Here is a 24,353-nt window from a genome sequence, read left to right on the forward strand (position 1 = left end):
TACAATTTGTTGGAATGTTTGAGTGTGTTGATCTTTTCAGACGTTAAATATTCCTCTAAGTGTTTATTCCTGTTCATTGGTTTAAATTCCATTGGATTTTTTTTTTTTTACAAGTAATAGCTCTTCATAATACTTCTTGTGGAAAAACTCCCATAGACTAAGATTTCTAAGGAGGGATTATGGGTTGTCACCCTTTCATTATTTCTTGATCTGCCTTGTAAATTATTATGAAAGGAATTATGATTCCTTTTGTTGCTGTTAAATTTTGCAATTTTAAGATTATTGTTATATTTGTAGCTTTCACTAATTTTACTTGGTTTCATACTCTTGTAATAACAAATTTTTCGATTCTAGTATTTACTTCATTTGATTTTGTTTCTTTCCTTTCTATGTCTTTTTTTTATAGCTTCAATAAATTTTTACGTGCTTTTCCATTTGCTCATTCAGTGAATTTTTTTCTGCGCATTTGTCAAATTTGTTTTTGAATGTAGGTGCTCAAAGTCAAAATAGGGTTATTTCTGCTTTGAACTTTTGAAGTGCATGGTTTATTCGGATTTTAGTTTCCTTTTTCAGTTCTCATCTTACATCCTTGATATAGAATTTGTGTGGATAAATTGATTTGTACTCAGATTTTTTCTTTTTATTATATGTGTCTGTCAAATTTTCATTTCTAAGTGCCTTCTAGCACACTTGTTCTTTTTGATTTAATAATCTACTCCATATCTTTTTCATTTGATCTCTCTTTTTGTATGCTTCATTCTCCAAATTAATTTCATTCCATTCCTTTAATAAATCCTATACAATGGAGTTTTATGTTGTTACTAGTAGCACAGTAGTTTATTTGGAGTTTCTGTAGTGTTTGGAATATATTTTAATGTCAATAAAGTTTCTACCTTTCTCCTGTAAATACAGGTTTAGTCTTCCATTTCTTGCAATGCTTATGAGAGTTGTATTTGTTTATAAGAATCATCAGTTTATTTGATATTTCTTCTAAAATTCATTCATCTGCACTCAGTTTCATTTCTGATTTTGATTTTGTCTGTACCATTCCAATATTGTATCAAGATTAGATATTCCAAAAAGATTTTGCAAAGAATTCTTGATACTGTCACAATATTTGGAAAAAGATTCCCTCAAATTAAAAATTTGTAATCATTGAAAAATCTTAAAAAATGACAGTATGACATGAACCTTTTGGAAGAAAGTTTCTGTATTGTGTTTAGGCATTTTTATTGTTTACAGCTTTTCAAACATGTTACAAAGCAAGCCATATGGAGGCAGTTGTTTTTAGTAGTGGTGTTGACAATTTCTATTTTAATTTTGGATTTAGAATTCTTATAAAATATTCTTGTTTTGCCTTTAGTAGTTGATAATTTTTTAGCTTTATTTTGAAAAAAGGGAATATTCTAAATTTTTTGTTCGCACAAATATCTACATGGAACATTTGTAAGGGATAGTCTTTCATTTGTTGCTTATATACCAAAACTCTATGTATTAATTTTAATCTCATCTAGCCAATATAACTCTCATTGCATTGTTGGCACATGATGCAGCAATTGCAATTTATTTGTTTTGCATTAGCCTTTCCATTCTTGCATCTTTTTGGTTTTTACCCTGTTTTGGTTTTTACCCTGTTCAGTTATTTCACATGGTCTGAAATGAAGGTCTCTGTATTTTGTTATCTGCATTGCATTTTTCTTCTGATGTGAATTTCCTCTTTGTTAAAAGTTTAAAAAATGTGGTTGTTGTTATTGGCAACTCATAATTTGTGATTCATTAATTTTTTGAGATTTGATGATTGGTATAGAATTGGAATGTATCATTTGACTATTTATGTAAGCTGTTAATGTTTGTAGAATAATGGGTGACTAAAAATGAAATATTTATGCTTGTATTTATGTTTTCTCCCTCATTGTGAGGATTTCTTGTAAGACAGAGATTAGGATCACTTTTGCATTGGTTATGGCATGATTTACTAAGATTTTCAGGTATTTTTGTTTCTAAGGAATATTTTTAGTTCTACCTTTTGTAGTCACCCATAATCCAATAAAACATAAACTAAATTATTTGCCCACTATGCAGCAAACCATCACTTCTTGTATCTCTGCAGGTGTCATTAGCATTTTACAACACCTCTACTTCTCTCACTAAGAGTTGCAGCAAGCAGTCAAGATAGACACTGAAATCCATTCTGTAATGCAGCCACCACTAACCTCAAACAATCAAATGAAGTGCTGCTAAGAAGGTGCCCACATCTTCCCAGGTTTGAATAGTATATGTCCATCATGACCCTTCCAAAAGACCACATTATAGCATTGTTTCCAAGTTGTACCTCTGTCATTTGGGCCCATCAGACAACTTTCATTCCCTTGTGTCTTAGAGTATGCACCTCAGCTCTGACAATGCACCCTTCATGCTTTATGTTGAAGAAATAGTCAACAGTGAGCCTCACTCACTAGCAAATCAGTTGTGATGTCTTTCCTGAGCATCTTTTATAAGTTTCTAAGTCTACCCCAATCACTTGTTCTCTATTATTATTTCCCAACTCAACTCTTTACACAATGTACTACCATTTTTCATTGACAATTGTCCCCATCAATACCTGCTTATCCAGCATCTTTAAGCTTTGACGTACCAGCAGTTATGCATTCATCCTCCAGGAACTGGATCCATGCCTATGGAGCTTATCTAGGTCGACCATAAAAATCACATATTCATGGTCTGTTTAGCCAATGATTTTGAATTGTGGACAACCTACAATATCCCTACCTATTTGTCTACAAAATGCTCTTTCTAGACATGATCTGAATGACCTGATGCAGTTTGTCAATGTTCACATTGGCATTTTCAGGAAATTCAGTTGGTACCTATCAGACCATTGGAAACATCTGAGCAGTTCTGTGAGGCTTCTGTGAGACTCTTCTTTCAGCTAGTCTCACAAGTCCAAGAGGGCATCCAAAATACCCTTTCAATCTCCCACTAACATTAAGGAGTAAGATGTTCACAGGAAACATTCCAAACACTGAAATAAATCTGATCACCCAGTTCTTTTTGATCCATAGATGGCTACTAATCTGAGGGTATGGCCTTCACTGATGCCCATGTCCAGTACTACCAATTTATCCTGTTGGTCCTAAAAGATGGTCTGCATTACAAAATCCAAACCTTTCCAAAATAACATAGCAAATCCCCTCCCCAATTTCCAACTTCGAGATAAGTTTATCTTGTATCCATCAAGAAATTCTAGATTCACTGATGCTTAACACATCTATAACATGAAATATTGATTTGTTGCTTATATACCCTTTCCTGTTGTATTAATTTTGATCCTGATTGACTGATATAATTCTCATTAGACACACACACATTATATATATATATATATATATATATATATATATATATATATATATACGATGTGAGTCCATCTGGGGAGTGGTGCTCCCCCAAACCGAAGAAGAGGCAGTACAGTTCCAAACCAGGCGGGAAAATTATGACCACTAAACCCATTCCGATCGACCCCACAGGCCAACATAAGTCCGATGGCTATGAAACCACCCTTTCGAAATCTTCCAATGAAGAATCGAATACCGCAGCTCATAGTAGAGAACATTTTGCCCACTCAAGATCAGCAATAATTTATGGTTAAGCTGAATCCACCTGTGATACAGGCATAAACCGCCTAAAAGATGACATTAATTTTGTTTCCATTTTGGTTCTCTGTGAACGAAAATGTCAGTGTCCATAAGGTCGCTCGGCTAGGAAGATTCCAAGCGAACCCAACCTCAGATACTAGACCACGCCCAATAAGGGTAATCTTTTCCTCCGATCGGGAGGCTTCAGTCTTTCTGAACAGAGCTCAGACGCATGCCTGGGAGGACCCCAATATGGGTTTTCACGAGGAATACTCACTAAGAGAGAGAATTCGCCGGAGAAACCTAATATCCGAACTAAAGATGAGGAAACAAATGGGAGAGAAGGGTTTACGAATCCAAGATGGACAGATAATCAAGTCCTACCTCTGGTCCCATGATGTAGTGCTGACAGGGAAAGTGATGTGAGGGCAAATCGAAGTAAAGTTGATACCCCCGTCAACGATGCTATATCTGATACCCCTTATTCTGCTTGTTCCCCAACTCCCGCCCCTCAGACTTCACAGCTCAGCATCGTCCACACCAACTCATGCTCCTTATTCCCAAAGTTCAGTGAACTATTTACACTGGCCATACGTGACTCCCCTGATGTGATAGCTATCACCGAGACTTGGCTGACTCCAGCAGTAAAGGACTCAGAAATCCACCTGCAGGGCTACGTCCTTTTCAGATGTGACAGAGGAAAAAGGCGAGGTGATGGTGTTGCTGTGTATGTTAAGTCTGAGCACAAACCGTCCAGCGGTATTCTACCCACTAATGCTCAACCTACAACAAAATTCGATGCCGTCTATTGCAAGCTGAGCCTATCCGGGTTTTGCCTGCCCGTGTTGGCTGTCTACAGGCCGCCTCTTGCCGACCCCCAGGACGATGCTCATTTACTCGAAGTGATAAGATTCGTTTCAGCTTCGCATGACTGTTTGGTACTAGGAGACTTCAACGCTCCCACGATCGATTGGCCCGCATCAATTTGTACAACATCTTCCCGGTTCGGCCAGGCCCTTCTTGACGTGGCTGAAGATTGTTTTCTATCACAACATGTTGAATATCCGACAAGGCATCGGTCTGAGCAGCAGCCATCTATGCTAGATCTGGTATTCTCCCGCTATCCAAGATCAGTGTCAGACGTATCTGTGTGCGCCCCTCTTGCCAAGAGTGATCATGCGGTCCTGAAGTTCGTCATGCACACAACTTTTCCTACGCCCACGACTACTTCGTTGCCACGTAGAGTCTTCTCTGCAATTAATCTTGAAATTCTAACCGAGGCTTCCGCGCTTCTGGACTGGCGATCCCTGATGACGTTGTCCTCAGTTGACGAACTATGGTCATCCCTCAAAGCATATGTAATCTGTTTGACTGACCAGGCAGTTCCCGTTGGGCTTCCCAGGAGGAAGAAACACAAGCCCTGGGTGACGAAGAAGGTTAAACGAGAACGTCGACTCAGAGATATTGCTTGGGCTGAATTCAAAAATCTGGATTCGACTGCAGCTTTTGAGGTGTACAAAACTCAACGAGACCGAGCCGTGAAAATTGAAAAGAAAGAACGCTTCAGTTATGAATACAAAATCGCGGCAAATGCCAGTAGCAATCCAAAAACCTTCTTTGCCCATGTCCAGTGGAATTCCCGCTTAAACAACCAGATTGCAACGTTGGTAGACTCAACAGGCGTATCGATTGAGGACCCTTATCAACAGAGTCAATTATTTGCCGAGGCTTTTTCAACTATTTTCAAACAAGATGATGGTCGTGAACCCCCTCCATTTGATAGATCGGTACCTCCAATGCTTCGATTGGTCATCACGCGGGACGAAGTCAAACGTGTTATTCAAGGCCTCGATGTCAACAAGGGTCACGGCCCTGACGGCATACACCCACGGGTTATCAAAGTGTTGGCTCCAGTCATCTGCGAGCCCTTAACACGACTATTCAATATGTCATTGGCGACGGATGTTATACCTGCAGACTGGAGAACAGCGATAATCTGCCCAATTTTCAAGAAAGGGAGCCACGAAGACCCGCTTAACTACCGACCGGTTTCCCTTACATCAATAATCAGCAAGATGTTCGAAACCATCCTTAAGAAAAGTATGATGCTCCACCTCCTAAACACAGCCTCTATCTCTGATTCCCAACACGGCTTCGTGCCGAAGAGATCATGCTTGACCAACTTACTAGTAATGGAAGAATTGGTGACGCGCATCCTCGATGATAGTGATGCTGTTGACATCGTTTTATTGGACTTTGCCAAAGCTTTTGACTTGGTAAACCACCGCCTATTACTTGTCAAGCTTCAAGCATATAGTTTCCATCCGGATATCGTACGATGGGTTGGTGCCTTCCTCTCAGATCGCTCCTTCCAAGTCCAAGTTAATGGTTCGCGGTCCGACGTCTCCAGTGCGAGCAGTGGCGTGCCTCAAGGTTCAGTGCTTGGGCCCTTGTTGTTCTTAGTCTTCATAAATGACTTGCCCGTCGACCTCACGCAACACACCCTTCTATTTGCCGACGATATCAAACTGGTCGCTCCTCGCGGTAATATAGAGGATCTTTGTCGATGCCTCCACCAAATTTGGAAGTGGTCTAACGATTGGGACCTGTGTCTGAACGTGTCAAAGTGCTGTCATCTGCCTGTCGGCTCTACTCCTGCAACTCAACTTGATTTCGAGCCGGGTCGTCTGCTGCTGGAGAGGACCGATCAGGTAAAGGACCTGGGTATCTTGGTGGATTCCTCCTTTTCGCCTTTGGCCCAGTGCGTCCATGCTGCCAACAAAGCACGCGGAATTCTGTTCTTGATTCGACGGTCATTCAGAATGCTCACAGCAGCCATATTCCTACCACTCTATGTCACGCTGGTGAGACCCATATTGGAGTATGGGATTCAAGCCTCTTCTCCTTATCTCCTCAAAGACATACAGCATCTCGAAAGAGTCCAGAAGCTGGCTACCCGCATGGTTCATGGTCTCAAAAATTTGTCCTACGAAGAAAGGCTGAGGACGCTCGACCTTTATTCTCTTGAAAAACGCTGCCGCCATGGTGATCTCATTCTCGCCCACAACATCATAAGCGGAAAGTATAACCTCTCGAAAGAGCTGTTCTTCACTCCTGCTCCAGAGCGTCGGCTGCGGCGTCATTCCGAAAAGCTCTACCTGCGACGATTTCATCTCAATCGAAGGAGAGGAGCTTTCTCCGTCCGGGTTGCGGATCCGTGGAACAAGCTGCCAGACGAGATGGTAAAGATGCCGACGACCGCTTTGTTCAAAGCCTCCCTGGACCTCAAGTGGCCTGAACTCTTTACATGAACACCACCCTGTACTTAACCCCATGTCCCCCTACATGGCCTTGCTATTTGCTTTTGAGCCAAATTAACTAACTAACTAACATATATAAATACATACATACACACACACACAAATATAATATATAGATATATGGATATACACGTATATATAGATATATATATGGGGACACACGCACACATATATACAGATATACACAGATATCTGTATAGATGATTTATGTGTATGTGTGTGTGTATTAATAAGTTTTAATCAATTAATAATATTCCTGTCTTATTCCATTATATTATTAAGAGCAATTATTTAATGATATGTCAAAACAGGTATGTCAAAACTCCAAACTCAGTAGTAACATTAGTTATGTATGTCATGCGGTAAAGAATTATAATAAAAAATGAACGGACAATAGCAGTTCAATCCATGCTACATATGTTTCAAGAGCATGGTATTTTATTCATAATTTGTGCATTATGTCATACAAAATCACCAGTCATTTCATTAGGCACATGACTGCTATCATAACAAAAATCAACTGCACATGGATTTGAACCGCAGACCCGTAATAGGAGCATACTTTAGACATATAAGTTGAAGGAGGAGTTGAAGTGGGAATTAAATCAATCAAATATTGTTAATATCATATCCTTAGCCCAATCCAAGAAAATAGGTGTGGTCAACAACTATCTACATTGTAGTAATTATACGACTAGAAATTTTTTTACAATTTCTTTGATGACAATCGTCTTGTTCCCCAACATAAGAGAATCTTTAGATGCCATGCAGACATTAAGAGAATACAACATAGATTACTTGTAGTTACATTCAGAAATACAAAGTCAAATAAAACTGTGTACATATAAATCTAAAAATTATATTAAAGAATTTTACTATAAAATCCTTGAAGAAAATTTAGCAGATAAGATATATACCATTGCAAGTTTGGATAAATGAATAAAATTAAGCTTCGTTTTATATAAAATATAGTGACAACCATTGTGCTGTAATAATAATAATAATAATCCTTTCTTTTATAAGCACAAGGCCTGGAATTTGTGGGGAGGGGAATAATTGATCACATTAATCCCAGTCCTTGACTGGTACTTAATTTATTGACCTGGAAAGGCTAAGTCAGCTGTGGTGGAATTTGAACTCAGAACATAGCAACAGGCAAAATACTGCTAAGCATTTTCATCCAGTGTGCTAACGATTCTGCCAGCTCACTGCCTTAATAATAATAATGATGATGATGGTCATATGAGTACAAAAGTGTGTATATTATAAAATACAGCTATAAACATAGATATGAACCTTCCAGTTCATCTCATACACATGTGTAAATAATAATAATACTATATGCACACACTTAAAAAAATGTATGCATGTGTGTGTGTGTGTATATATATGTATATATACACACACACACACACACACACACACACACACACAAAGCAGCCCTGTTTAGGATTGTAATGCTTTTCTCCTATGGAGGAGGTGAGGTCAAGAAAATGCAACCTAAAAATTGTTTACAAGGGCATGAAGACAGGAAAAGTCCCTGGACCATCAGGAATCACCACAGAGATGCTTAAAATATCAGGTGTTGTAGGCTACAGTCTAGTCACTAGTATAGTCAATCAGATGATACATGAAGAAGTCATATCCAATAACTGGTGTAGCAGTAACAGTCAACTGCTACAAAGGTAAAGGCGACACATTAGATATGAATAATTACAGAGGTATCAAATTGTTGGATCAAGTGATGAAAGTCATGGAGAGGGTCATAGACCAACTAATTAGGGAGAGAGTTAGTTTAGACAAAATGCAGTTTGGATTTGTGTCAAGAGAAGCACCACTGATGCTAAATTTCTGGTAAGACAGTTGCAGGAGAAATACCTAGCTAAAGATAAACTTCTGTACTTGGCTTTCATTGACATGGAGAAAGCCTTTGATAGGGTCTCCAGACCCATTATCTGGTGCTCAATTCGGAAACTAGGGATAGATGAGTGATTAGTGAGAGCTGTATAAGCCATGTACAGGGATGCTGTCAGTAAGGTGAGGGTTGGCAACGACTACAGTGAAGAATTCCGGGTAGGGGTAGGGGTCCACCAAGGATCAGTCCTCAGCCCCCTTTTTATTCATCATAGTCCTCCAGGCAATAACAGAGGAATTCAAGACATGCTACTTTTGAGAGCTCCACTATGCTGATCACCTTGCTCTAATAGCTGAGACACTATTAGAACTATAAGAGAAGTTTCAGGTGTGGAAGCAAGGTCTAGAAATGAAGGGCCTTAGAGTCACTCTAGCAAAAACCAAAGTTTTAATAAGTAGGAAGGCTAACAAATTACAAATCCCTTCAGGTAGATGGCCCTGCTTGATCTGTAGAAAAGGCAGAGGTAGAAACTCCATAAGATGTACCTGGTGTAAGCTATGGACACATAAGAGGTGCAGCAATATCAAAGGAAAGCTAACTGGGAAGATAGTTTTTGTGTGTGGCAAATGTAGAGGCAATAAACACTGAAAATGCCAAGGGAAAAAAACTAGAAGTAGTTGACAGCTTCCATTACCTAGGTGACTAAGTCAGTAGCTGGAGTGGATGCTCTGAGAGTGCAGCTGCTAGAATAAGAATAGCCTGGGCTCCTACCCTGCTGGTAACAAAGGGCCTCTCGCTCAGAGTGAAAGGCAGACTGTATGACACATGTGTGCGAACAGCCACACTACACAGCAGTGAAACATCAGCTGTGACTGCTGAGGACATGTGTAAGCTTGCAAGAAATGAAGCTAGTATGCTCCACTGAATGTGTAATGTCAGTGTGCATACACAACAGTGTGTAAGCACCCTGAGAGAAAAGTTAAACATAAGTGATGTGAAGTGCTTTTAATTTACATTGGAAAATGGTGTGAGATAGTTATGCAGACGATTTTTCATAGTGTCTCCAATTCCACCAATGTACATGTACCTGCCTTCACCTCACATTTGTAAACTACATTCTTTATCATGCAGTTGTTAAATCTGCATTCCTCTTTACCTCTACAGTTACATTATATCAGTACAGCTCAATGCAATCCCAAAAAACTGGTTAACCAGCATTATGATATTATGTGACCAGCATTATGATATAGGAGCTTTACTTACATATTTAAAATGTTTCCTGTAAACAAATTTAAAAGATGTGTGTGTTTGTGTGTGTGTACATATAGGTATGTATGTACAGTATTAAACCATCATAGGGATATATTTTGCAAATAAAAGTGTGCCAATCATATTGCACTACTTGTCTTGACTATTTTGATGTGATGACTACTCTGTGTGTTGTATGCCCCAATTATAGAATATACTTATTATGATGAAGTTATGAGAACAAAATCACCAGAAGTTACCAGTGGTGAATTTACTGGGGTGAAATTGCCAGTGGTGAATTTACCTGGAGTGAAATTGCCAGTGGTAAATGCTATTAAGGTTCTTGTTTTGTTAAATGAATAAATAATTCAACATTCTAATATCCAAAAGTTGATGAACAAACTAAATTGTTTCTCCATTTTCTTATTTGTATTATATATATATATATATATATATATATATATATATATATACTGGGTCATCCCATAAATAATGCGACTTTTTCAATTGCATGAACTAAAAGTCGGAGGGGTATGGGATAAACTGCCTACATCAACTTGCTATAAAAGCAGGTAATAATTTTACCTTGTCCTTATTCTTAATGCAAGTTTTGAAGAGTGTAGTTCAAATTTAACAGTTATTTTCCAAAGCTGTAATGGAAGTGAGAAAGGAGCATATTAGGCTTATTTTGCTTTAACACAATGGATAGTGTGAGGAATATTAATGCAGTATATGGGGATCGGACAATAAGTGCAAGCCAGTGTCAACAGTGGTTCCAGAAATTCTGAGCCACAAACTACAGCCTAGAAGATGAGCCTCATCCTGGAAGATCTATAGAGCTTGACAAAGACATCTACAAACCCTGGTGGAACAAAATCCCATCGTAACTGTTGAGGAATTAGAAGAGAAGTTTGGATTTGGTCATTCAGCCATTCATCGACACCTGCAAAGTCAGCAAATTGGGTCAATGGTTCCCTCACAAACTTTCCAAGTCTAATTGCTTACATAGAGTGAATGTGTGCTCTTCTTTGGTGTCACATCTCACAAATGAACCTTTTTTGGACCAAATAGTGACTGGTAACAAGAAATGGGTTCTCTATAAAAATGTCAAGCAATGAAGACAGTGGGTAGGGAAAGGAAAAACATTAATACCCCAGGCTAAAGAAAGTCTTCACACATGTAAGGTGTTGTTATCTGTTTGGGGGGATATGAAAGGTTTAGTACATTTTGAACCCAAACCAAACAACAAAGAGATCTACAATGAGCAGCTTGAGTGGTTTAAGTCAGTACTAAAAGAGAAACAACCATCTTTGGTTTCAAGACAAAAGGTGTTCTATCAGGATAATGATCGGCCACATGTTGCAAGGATGACATTCCAAAGGCTGGAGTAGTTTGAATGGGAAACGATGCTCTACTCGCCATATTTGCTGGACATTGCCTCATCTGATTATCATTTATTCTGCAGTCTTCAAAACAATTTGGACCGAAAAAATATGAATTATGTAGATGAGGTCAGAACAGTACAGGAGGAGTATTTTTTATCATTGACAAGTGAATTTTGAAAGAGGGGCCTTGCAAATCTTGATGGAAATCTAGATGGAAGTCTGGATAGAAAAAGCATTGTAGAAAATGAAAGAAAGTATATTTCAGATTAAAAAAGAACTTTGTTTATCTTAATTTTGAAAAACAAAAGAAGTATAAAATAACTGCATTATTTATTGGATGACCCAATATATATACAACAAACAAATTAACTAGTTAGAAAATCTCTTTAAGAGATGAAAACAGTAACTATGCTGAGTAGTAATGTTTATTGCCATTTCAACATGGTTGTTCCATAGGAACCAACGTTACTACTATTTTAACCCCAGAAGAACACCTCCGCCCACTGGGTATTCAATGCAATCTGCACCCGATATAAATTGCAAGCAAGGGAGCAAATCCCTACCATCTTCCAGTGACAGGACCGCCAGATCATATGGTTTCAAGCTATTTGTGCTCATCCTCAGTGGTGGATACTTTTCAGTATAGTTACTGCTTTCACCTCTTATAGAAATTTTCAAACTAGCTAATTTGCTTGTTGCAAGATCAATGACTGGTTGTCATTTATTTTCTATATATTGGGAGCTGGAGTAAAAGATACTTGTCAAAGTGCCAAATAGTCAGACTGAACCTGAAACCATGTGGTAGTAATATAAACTTCTAAACAACACAGGCACATGTGCATGTGTGTGTGTGTTGTGTGTGTGTGTGTGTGTGTGTGTGGTGTGTGTGTGTGTGTGTGTGTGTGTGTGTGTGTGTGTGTTGTGTGTGTGTGTGTGCGTGCGCATATTGTTTATTTTTTGTTGCATAATATGTCACCACATATAGAGAGAACTCAGTTTAGATGCAGAATGCAATATTTAGTTATTTATAGGTATAACATTATTCATATTCAGATAATGACAGGTTCCATGTGAGAAACAAACCATAAATGTGTCTAAAGAAATTAATCTTCAATTACCATAACAGTCTGAAGAACAAAAGATTTATCCAATATAGCTGCTCTTTGAAGTCTCATATAAATTGAGAAAGTCTGCAAGAAAGGAAACTAATCTCATTTCAATCCAGGGAAGAGAAGAACTGTATGGATCAAGGACTGTAATTCTGTAAGAAACTTAGCTATTCAAGGGCAAGATATGAAAGCATATTTTCAAGTGGTAGCCAACTCTCTGAAATTTTTGTACTTTCATTGATTATTTGGAGTTCTGATCAAAGCACATGCTAAAACCCCTCATAACGTTTTTATTTTTACAAATTTTCACAAAATTTTTTTGATTCTGTCTTCTGAATAATGGAATTAATACGATTATCCTATAATTTTTTTTTTTTTTTAATATTCTTCCTCCACTAATTCCAAAACTTATATAAATATATGATAACATGGTAAAAAAAGGTTACCTGCAATTTGTTCCTGACCAAAAAGCAGAGACACTGGAAGCAGTCATTATTGAAAATGTTGAAGCAGGTTCCACTATTTTTATAGATATGTGGCCCAGCTATAAAAATCTGTCCAGACTGGAATATAACCATAGAACAGTGAATCACTCATCTCATTTTGTAGACTCATGTCTGGTGTATGTATAAACGATGTAGAATCATACTGGGCATGAATTAAATGGAGACTGAAATATATACATGTTTCTAGAGGAGATATGCCCTGGTTGCATGACAATGAGACCATCGACAGGGATTATTATGGCATGAAATGTGACAATGCCTGGGAGGATTACAATACGTTTACAAAGCACATAGTGGAAATTTATCCGCAATAATTTAAAGGTATGTTAGAGATAATTTATTTTCATAACATAATTCTCTGTTAGTAAATGTTTTTCTCCCAATAATTTAAAAGTATGTTAGAGATAATTTATCTTAATAACATAATTTTCTGTTACTAAATGATTTTCTCTTACAAAAATATGTAAGAATTGATAGTAGGCTGAGCACATGTGCAATTATTTAAAACTTCTTCAATCTTGATTTCGAAGTATTTAAAAAATTATTTGGAAATTATAAAGAGAAACAAATGTCAGAATCAGACTGTCTGCATTTTAAAACCAAGAAAACTGGAAAGTTTTGGAATTGGGGGTTAGTTGGGTGGGGGGTATTCAATAAATATATTTTTGATTATTGGATAATCGTATTAATTCCATTATGCAGAAGACAGAATCGAAAACATTTTATGAAAATTCATAAAAACAAAAAAGTTATGAGGAGTTTTAGTATGTGCTCCGATCAGAACTCCGCCAATTATTTTTTTATTGCATCTTGACATTTAATAATGAAAGAGTTGAAAGAAGAGAGAGAGAGAGAGAGAGAGAGAGAGAGAGAGAGAGAGAGAGAGAGAGAGAGAGAGAATGGCTGAGAGTGAAAGAAGGAGAGAGCACATAAAAGCATATATATAAATAGTTTCATGATACTTTGTTGAACAAGAAAATGTAATTACTGAAAGAAAGACAAATTGCACCTTTGTTAAAATAAAAATAGGAGAAATACTATCTTTGAAACTGTCAGCCAGGGTTTCTGCTGACTTCTGTAGTTGGTCCCAAATATCAGCAAAACAATCTTCTTCAGAGGTATGAAACAAATAGATCACGGTGCCTCCTGCAATAAACCGTCCTGGCTCTTCAGTCCAAACTTGTGCCAGTTCCTCAGTTGTTTCAAGAATTTCATCTAAATTCACAGTGGACTGGCTGAGCACTACACTAGTTAGTTGCTTTGGAAGCTGGTCAGCAGAGTCTAATGTGCAAACCTGTAATAAACAACAGAAAAAGTTATTTTATAATGTTTAAAATATTTTCTTCACAAAATTACCAAGCCACTTCAATAGAAACTGATAGACTCAATAGAATTTCAAAAGTAACTTTAAAACTGAATACTTTGTAACATCAACAAACATTTGCAAATGATCTTAAATTGATAATAAATGCATTAAGATGATTCTGAATATAAATATATAGCTGCATAATGTCATAACAGTTTTTTTAGATATTTTAATAAGAAATCAAGGTATAAAAACAAAATGGAACACACACACACAAGGTATGTGTATTGTTAGTCCGTGGATCGCCTGCAATTTTTATGTGTAAGAGAATATATCTCTATGTGTCTGGTACAAAAAACACCTGAAAGTAAGTCACAGTCAAGCAAGACAACTCTCATCGGGTCCTTTCTAGGAACAACAGACAACAATGTTTTGTCATTGTTTTGACTTATCAATGCTGCATACTGAACAAAGCCCACAGTAAGCCATATGACTGTATGCTGAATAGTCTAAATATCATCTGCTGACGTGCCCCAGCATTTTATGCAGTGGGAAAAATTCAAATATTAATTAGAAACTGCTCGAGGTATGTGGTTTACAGTAGGTCTTGTTTATCATCATCATCATCACCATTTAACGTCCGCTTTCCATGCTAGCATTGGTTGGACGGTTCGACTGGGGTCTGGGAAGCCAGGAGGCTGCACCAGGCCCAGTCTGATCTGGCAGTGTTTCTACAGCTTGATGCCCTTCCTAACACTAACCACTCCGTGAGTGTAATGGGTGCTTTTTAGGTGCCACCGGCACAGGTGCCAGGCGAGGCTGGCAACGGTCACAATCGGTTGGTGCTTTTTACATGCCACCAGCACAGAGGCCAGTCGGGGCAGCGCTGGCAATGGCCACATTCGGATGGTTCTTTTATGTGCCACCAGCACTGGTATCACAACTATAATTTCCATTGATTTTTGATTAACTTTGATTTCGATTTCACTTGCCTCAACAGGTCTTAGGATCTGATATGAGTTGTCTCACTTGAATGTGACTTACTTTTGGGTGTTTTTTACACCAAGCACATAAAGATTATGTTCCCTTATACATAAAAACTGCAGCTAACCCATGATCTAACAACACACATACCTTGTGTATGCATGTTCGATTTTCATCATCATCATCATGAATGCTGGCATGAGTTGGACAGTTTGACCAGGGCTGGTAAGCTGAGGGCTGCACTAGACTCCAGTCTGATTTGGCATGGTTTCTACACTTTGATGCTTTTCTTAATGTCAACCACTCCAAGAGTGTAATGGGTGTGTTTACGTGCCACCAGCATGAGTGCCAGTTGTGTGACACAAGTATCTGTCATGACTACAATTTCACTTGCGTTCATGAGCCTTCTTCTCAAGCACAGTATATTGCCAAAGGTCTCGGTCATTTGTCATTGTCTTCATGAGTCCCAATGCTCAAAAGGTGCATTTTATGTGCCACTGGCATGGGTGCCGTTTACATGATACCAGCATCGCCCACATTGCCTCCATGAAACTCAACATGGTTTCATGGAGGCAATGGCTTTTTTATATGTCACTGGCATAGGTGTCAATAACATGAAACCAGCATCACTACGATTTCACTTGGCTTGACAGGTCATCTCAGGCATGGCATATCACTAAAGGTCTTGATCACAAGTCATTGCCTCTGTGAGGTCCAACGCTTGTTCCCGCCACAGTTAGAGATCAGCACTTCTATACACAGCTGTTCTCATCCATATGTGTGTGTGTGTGTGTGTGTGTGTGTGTGTATATACTAATAATAATAATTTGGACAAATAAGTATAAGTTGACTAGTGTATTTAAGTGTTGAGTAGAACATTGGTACAGTTTAAGATAACTGTAAAAATAAAAGCAAAATTTGATGTACCAGTCTTCGTATTCTTTGTAATTGTTTGAAATCTACACTTCTGATAATTTTCATAATCCAGGGAAGTGAACCTAGAGTTACCCATCAAAAGAATTATAGCATGACTGCTAATACTGAGCAATCATTGATGCTTATTACTACTTGATGAGTTTAGCCGTAAACTAGAGTATACCTGAGAGCTACCATGGCACCTGCCTGGATAATTTCCTCCCTATACATTCACATTATATATATATATGTATATATAAAAATTTGTGCGTGTGTGCATGCACTCATGTGTGTGTGTTTGTGTTTGTCTACCACCACTGCTTGACAACTGGTGATGTTTTGCTTACAATTTCATAATTTAGTGGTTCAGAAAAAGAGGTCAACAGTTTGACAAAACCCTTCAATGCAGTGCTCCAGCAGGGCTACAATTCAAATAGTGAAACAAGTAAAAGATAATATACATATATATGTGTGTGTGTGTGTGTGTGTATTATATATATTTTGTATATATTTTATCAGATGAATGTTTATTCATCCTTTAATTGGAAATTTTTCCTTTGATTTCTAATGTCTTTTCTTCATACTTTACTTTTGAATTTTTTTAAAAATTCATATAGGTATGAAATCTTGTATTGAAATAATCAGTATATGACATAACTTATTAAATAAAGTTCAACAAATTCATTCATATTTATGAAATGAAGGAGATTAGATGTTAAAATGGATTATAGTTTTTATTTTTCATATTACTATACAATTGTTAATAGTCATACTTGTATTCCTCAGTAGGTAATATATTTAAAGTAAAAACAAAAAAAGACTTTTAAAGTACATAAGTTTTTTTCTTAGTCACCATTTTATGGGATTTATATATTCATTCTTCCAGTCATGCTTATTTGGATCTAGACTTAAAAAAAATATAGGATGTGGGTGCTAATATACGTAATATTTAATTTGAATTCCTGTCTATCAAATCCAATATATACCTCTATTTGAACCTCCTTAAAAAAAACTTTTCCTGGTCAAGCTGTATTTGCATGTATGTTCGGAATTACCAAATAAGGAGGTAATATGTTATTTCAAATTCATATTTAATTTTTCTTAACTGTCAACTTTCCTTTCAACTTAAGATTTTCAGTAAATTGGTAGTTGGTACTAGGATGTGGGAATATTTGGTGGTTTATAAAGTTTTTTTATTTTAGTATTTTTTATACACAATAGGTCAATAATTCATAGACAAAAATAGGTGTTATATGCCATAATTTATTATCTAACCACAGCTTGATATATTTCTAAGAACTTTCTGAAATATATACAATATGAATAAAGATGTATAAAAGAGAACAACTTATATGATAGTCTTATATATAATAAATGTATAATCAGATACTGAGCTATTTAGTATATAACAAAAGTTTTTTTGTTGATGTATGTTGAAATAATTGTCTTTATTATCATAGTTGTGTAAATTTTCATAAAGAGGAAATTAAAACATATAATATTGTATGAAATTTTTAATGATGCAGGGGAGACAACAATTGATATATCTGGATATTTTCAAATAATATAATTATTTTACACAGATGTACATAGATTTACATATACATATGTAAATAGATGTACACACAGATATAGAAATAGGTACACATATACTTATGTGTATATATACCCATACACCCATATATATTAATAAAAGGAATTCTAACCTTGTCTGATTTTCACGTTTTATTTACAATCTTATAATGATATAATATAAGATAATAGAATATAATAAAATAAAATAATAGAATCTTAAAGGTTCATTCTGATTGAACTAGTACTTTCATGCATTAAATTATGCAATCTTCAGGTTCATGTAGTAGTGGTGACAGTCATGCTTCGCAATTTTTCACAGTCAAAAATTGTGAAGCATGACTGTCACCACTACTACATGAACCCGAAGATTGCAGAATTTAATGCATGAAAGTACTAGTTCAATCAGAATGAACATTTAAGATTCTATTATTTTATTTTATTATATTCTATTATCTTATATTATATCATTATAAGATTGTAAATAAAACGTGAAAATCAGACAAGGTTGGAATTCCTTTTATTAATATATTCTTCTATACACAATCACACACACCCGTATATATATCTATATATATATGTATATGTATGTATGTATGCATATATATATATATATGTATATATACATACACACATACACATGCATGTGCATTCACGCATACACATCCTTATATATGTGTGTCTGTATATGTATGTGTGTGTATATATATATATATATATACATATATATATATCATCATTCATCATCATTTAGCGTCCGTTTTCCATGCTAGCATGGGTTGGACGGTTCAACTGGGGTCTGTGAAGCCAGAAGGCTGCATCAGGCCCAGTCTGATCTGGCAGTGTTTCTACGGCTGGATGCCCTTCCTAACGCCAACCACTCCACGAGTGTAGTGGGTGCTTTTTACATGCCACCCGCACAGGAGCCAGACAGAGCTGGCAAACGGCCACAAACGGATGGTGCTTTTACGTGCCACCGGCACGGGGGCCAGGCGGGGCTGGCAACGGACATGGACGGATGGTGCTTTTACGTGCCACCGGCACGGAGGCCAGTCAGGGCGGCGCTGGCAATGGCCACGAACGGATGGTGCTTTTTACGTGTCACTGGCACGGATCCAGTCGGGGCGGTGCTGGCAACGGCCACGATCGGATAGTTCGCTTACTTGTCACCGGCACTGGTATCACAGCCGCAATTTCCATTGATGTTGATCAACTTCGATTTTGGTTCTGTTTTCTGATATCTGATTTGATTTGGTTTGATTTTGATTTTGATTTTTGATTTTCACTTGCCTCACGGGTCTTCACAAGTGGAGTTTTGTGTTTCAAGAAGGAAAGGTATGTATAAGTCGACTGACTACATACCAGGTAGAGGCCAAGGGTTATGGTCTCATTAGTCTTGCCGGGTCTTCTCATGCACAGCATACTTCCATAGGTCTCGGTCTCTAGTCATTTCCTTGGTGAGACCTAAAGTGCAAAGGTCGTGCTTCACCACCTCGTCCCAGATTTTCCTGGGTCTACCTCTTCCACAGGTTCCCTCAACTGCTAGGGTGTGGCACTTTTGCACACAACTATCATCAGCCATTCTCGTCACATGACCATACCAGCGCAAACGTCTCTCTTGCACACCACAACTGATGCTTCTTAGGTCCAACTTTTCTCTGAAGGTACTTACATTCTGTCGATTATGCACACTGACATTACACATCCATCGGAGCATACTAGCTTCATTTCTTGTGAGCCCATGTTTCACTACTATGTAGCATGGCTGTACGTACACATGCATCATACAGTCTGCCTTTTACTCTGAGCAAGAGGCCTTTAGTCACCAACAGAGGTAAGAGCTCCCTAAACTTTGCCCAGGCTATTCTTACTCTAGCAGTTACACTTTCAGCACACCCACCCCCGCTACTGACTTGGTCACCTAGGTAGCGGAAGCTATCAACTACTTCTAGTTTGTCTCCCTGGAACGTGGTAGAAGTTGGTCTCTGCACATTTCCAGTGTTTATTGCTCCTGAGCATCTTTTACAGACAAAAACTATTTTCCTAGTTAGCCTTCCTTTGACATTGCTGCACCTCTTATGTGTCCATAGCTTACACTTGGTGCACCTTATAGAGTTTCTACCTACACAATTTTACAGATCGAGCAGGGCCATCTACCTGAAGTCGTTTGTGATTGGTCTACCTTCCTACTTATTAGGACTTTGGTTTTGGCTAGGTTGATTCTAAGGCCCTTCGATTCTAGACCTTGCTTCCACACCTGAAACTTCTCCTCCAGTTCTGATAGTGATATATATATATATATATATATATGTATAAAAAATACAAACTGGGACAAGAACGCAAAACATTTTGATGACGACACAAAAAACACGGACGGGACATTCGAAGCCTTCAATCTTCAGTCAGGAACTGGATCATCCTCGCAATTTATACATACATAGGCGTTCTTGTAAGGAGACTGAAACTTTGCATTGGTATAATGGGCAGATATAATGGACGCCTAAATAAGGAAAACCTGTTCATACAAAAGTACAGACCACACCTTAATATACAAACCTGATCCTTACACATACCTATTTCAACAATTATACTGAGGAGTTAGTTGTCCCCCTTGCCACCTGTTGCCTCCTTTTGTCCACTCTCTAGACTCATTCTTACTTCTCAAGCATCCAAAATGGATTCCTTTGTCACATGAATTGATTACTTCACAATGTCCCTTGAAAAGCTAATTTAAATAGCAAAAACCAGTTGGATACCACAACATCCATAAAATATGTATATATATATATATATATATATATACATATGTATATATATGTAAATTCTCTATAAAAAGATTTTAAACTATGTGAAACGAAAGCATTTCTCTTCCACTTTTTATATATGTTTTCCACATATTTTCAACTCACAATTTTGCTACATGGTATATACTGAATCTCCAGTATTTTTTTGCTATATATTATATATATATATATATATATATATATATATAAATTCGAAAAAAAACACCTTTTATCAATTCAAAATGAACAATTAAATTACACCATCTAGAAAATTACATATAATAGAAATATTAAAATTAAAATAACAATAATATACTGATGATCAAGTAAATTGCAAACAAATAATAAAAGTATATATAATTGGTAGAATAATGACACGTGTTTTGTGGCTATATTTAAGAACTGATTATAGTAAAATAAATTAATAGTAGTAGTAAAATCATTTCGATATAAATATAGCCACTCATCAGGTTAAAAATAAACTAGAATAATAAAATAATTTAAGTAAATTAGTTTTTATTTTAATTAATATTAATATTATGTTTAACTTTATTATCGTGTGAAATATTAAATCTATAGATATTACACATAGATATTAATAATATAATTAGTTTATATAATGGATTTGTGTATATTTGAACTATTTCCTATTTTTGATTGTATTATTCATGACTTGTAATAGCACTGGGTATATTTATTAGACGCTAAAACATATTTTTATACATTTAAAATCAAGATAGATTAATTTAATCGTGGAACTTCGTAACATCGTTTGTTTATCAATATTATTTGGATCTTGTATTATTTTGAGTTTGATCTTTGTTATTATTATTATTGTTATTGACTGGATTTGTAGTGGACTGGTGGTTGTGATTGAAAATCTTCATAGTGTATTGTTCATTTGTTCTAATATTTTTCCACCTTTCTTTAATTTATGAGGCTGAAATGTCTCTTACTTTCCATTAGCAAATAATTCTTGCCATTATATCATTTTTATATATATTGATACTTATAAGTTACAATAGATATTAATTCTTATATCTTTTTTTTTAAAAAAGGGATCTAATGTATTACATTTAATTTAATTTGAGAATTAATTTTGTTAGACAATATATTATTAAATTATTAGGTGGTATATTATTAAGTAGTATTAAATTAAGATAAAGGTATTATATTAATGATATTTAGTCAACTATATTATATAGTGATATATTAAGTCTATAGATACTACATATATATTAATTATACAGTTAGCATCTAATGAGTTTGTCTATTTTGAACCCATTCTTATTTGATTACAATATTAATACTTGTGTATATTAATTAATTTAAAGTATTGAATAACTTAAATATAGTTTTTTTGTTTTCACTTAATGTATTTAGTATCTTATATATATATATATTATTATATATAGTAATATTATTGAATATGAATATTAAATAGTATTTTGAATAATATTAATCTTATATATATTTGCATATTTGTTTTTCAATCAAATGCTAAGGTTATTAACGTACGTTTTTTGTTATCATATATATATATATATATATATATTAATATATATATATATATATATGAACAAGCATGTAACGATAGCTATCAGTCTTAGACATATATATATATATATATAGTATACAGGATATTATTAACTGTTTTGAACAAGCATGTAACGACTTTGGCTTAGCTATCAGTCTTAAGAAGACCAACATCATGGGTCAGGCTACATCGGACATCCCAAACATACATATTGGAGACCACAGATTACAAGAGGTGGAGAAGTTTACCTATCTGGGCTCTACCGTCACCTACAACCTATCCATCGACGCTGAGCTCAATATACGCATTGGCAAGGCAGCTGCTGCGATGGCCCAACTCTCCAAATGGGCTTGGGACAACAATAAGCTGACCAAGACCACGAAAATGAAGATCTACCAGGCATGTGTACTTAGCACTCTACTGTATGGAAGTGAGACTTGGACGCTATACACACGCCAAGAGCGTCGCCTAAACATCTTTCACCTGCGCTGCCTCCGGAAAATCCTCCGCATCAAATGGCAGAACCATATCCCCAACAAAGATGTCCAACAAAGCAGGAATACCAAGCATATTTGCACTCCTCACACAAAGACGTATGAGATGGCTTGGGCATGTTAGCCGTATGAAAGATGGCAGAATCCCCAAGGACATACTCTACGGAGAGCTTGCTAGGGGTACTAGGTCTGTGGGTAGACCGCTCTTACGTTACAAGGATGTTTGCAAAAGGGATATGAAGGCCTGCAACATCAATATTAGCAGTTGGGAGGCAGTTGCCGGCAACCATGGAGACTGGCGATGTGCCGTAAGAGAGGGAATACAAAGGAGTGACAGAGAGAGAGAGAGGAGAAATGGAAAGACAGGAAAAGATGTTAACAAGAAACTATGGCATTACAACCAGCCAGGAACAGTCTTCGCCACATTTGCGGTACCTGCCAGAGGGAGTGTTTGTCCAGGATAGGACTACATAGCCACAGCAGGAAATGTATCAGGACATGAAATGTAAAAGCCGGACTAGACTACTTTATGCGCAACTCCATTGTCTCCCGAGACAAAAAGGATGCCAACAACAATATATTAAAGTATATTTATTAGTTAATTATTTTATTATTCTAGTTTATTTTTAACCTGATGAGTGGCTATATTTATATCGAAATGATTTTACTACTACTATTAATTTTTTTACTATAATCATTTCTTAAATATAGCCATGAAACATGTGTCGTTATTCTACCAATTATATATGTTTTTATTATTTTTTTGCAATTTACGGTATATTATTGTTATTTTAATTTTAATATTTCTATTATATGTAATTTTCTAGATGGTGTAATTTAATTGTTCATTTTGAATTGATAAAAGGTGTTTTTTTTCTAATTTGTACATATATATATATATATATATTATATTGTGTGAAATTTGATTTAGTATTTCTAAATTGAATTTTTCCCTATAAGTTAGGATTAATATTCCCTCTCTCTCTCTATATATATATATATACACACACACACATACATATATATATATATATATATATACATATATACACATATATGCATACACATATACCCACATATACATAGATATACATATACACGCATATATAGATATACATACACATACACATATATATATATACACATACATAACCAGAGATAGGCCATAGATTTACAAATACATATATATATATATATATACTGTATTACATGTGTGCATATACACATGTACTTACCTAAGTATACATACATATTTCTTTCATTTGTTTGTCATTTGACTGTGGCCATGCTGGAGCAGCGCCTTTAGTCGAACAAATCAACCCTAGGACTTATTCTTTATAAGCCTGGCACTTATTCTATCGGTATCTTTTTGCCAAACCACTAAGTTATGGGGACATAAACACACCGGCATCGGTTGTCAAGCGATGGTGGGGGGACAAACACAGACACACAAACATATACACACATATACATACATACATACATACATATATATATATATATATAGAGAGAGAGAGAGAGAGAGAGAGGAGATGTACTCGCATAGCAAGTAATTTGATCTGAGATCGTGTGCTGAAACGAAAACAATTGCAGCGCGGAAGGTGTTTGTAAGCCATTTAAGAAACACACAAAAGCCGTTCGATTCACTTCAACATTTAAGTTTAATTTGTCAAAATATTTCGTCGCTAAAATCCGCGACCTGTT

General features: G+C 36.2%; 1 protein-coding gene across 5 annotated transcripts in view; it reads right to left on the reverse strand.

Annotated features, from left to right (window-relative positions):
* LOC115210345 (D-ribitol-5-phosphate cytidylyltransferase) overlaps nt 1-24,353 on the reverse strand; it is a 178,612-nt gene that overhangs the window by 37,927 nt on the left and 116,332 nt on the right. For all 5 annotated transcript variants that reach the window (XM_036502142.1, XM_029778881.2, XM_029778883.2 and 2 more), the window contains exon 8: nt 14,068-14,352. In XM_036502142.1, the coding sequence (XP_036358035.1) occupies nt 14,068-14,352 (285 nt within the window). The remainder of the gene's footprint in view (nt 1-14,067; nt 14,353-24,353) is intronic.

The sequence above is a fragment of the Octopus sinensis genome, linkage group LG4 (assembly GCF_006345805.1).
Source record: "Octopus sinensis linkage group LG4, ASM634580v1, whole genome shotgun sequence".
NCBI classification, from domain to species: Eukaryota; Metazoa; Mollusca; class Cephalopoda; order Octopoda; family Octopodidae; genus Octopus; species Octopus sinensis.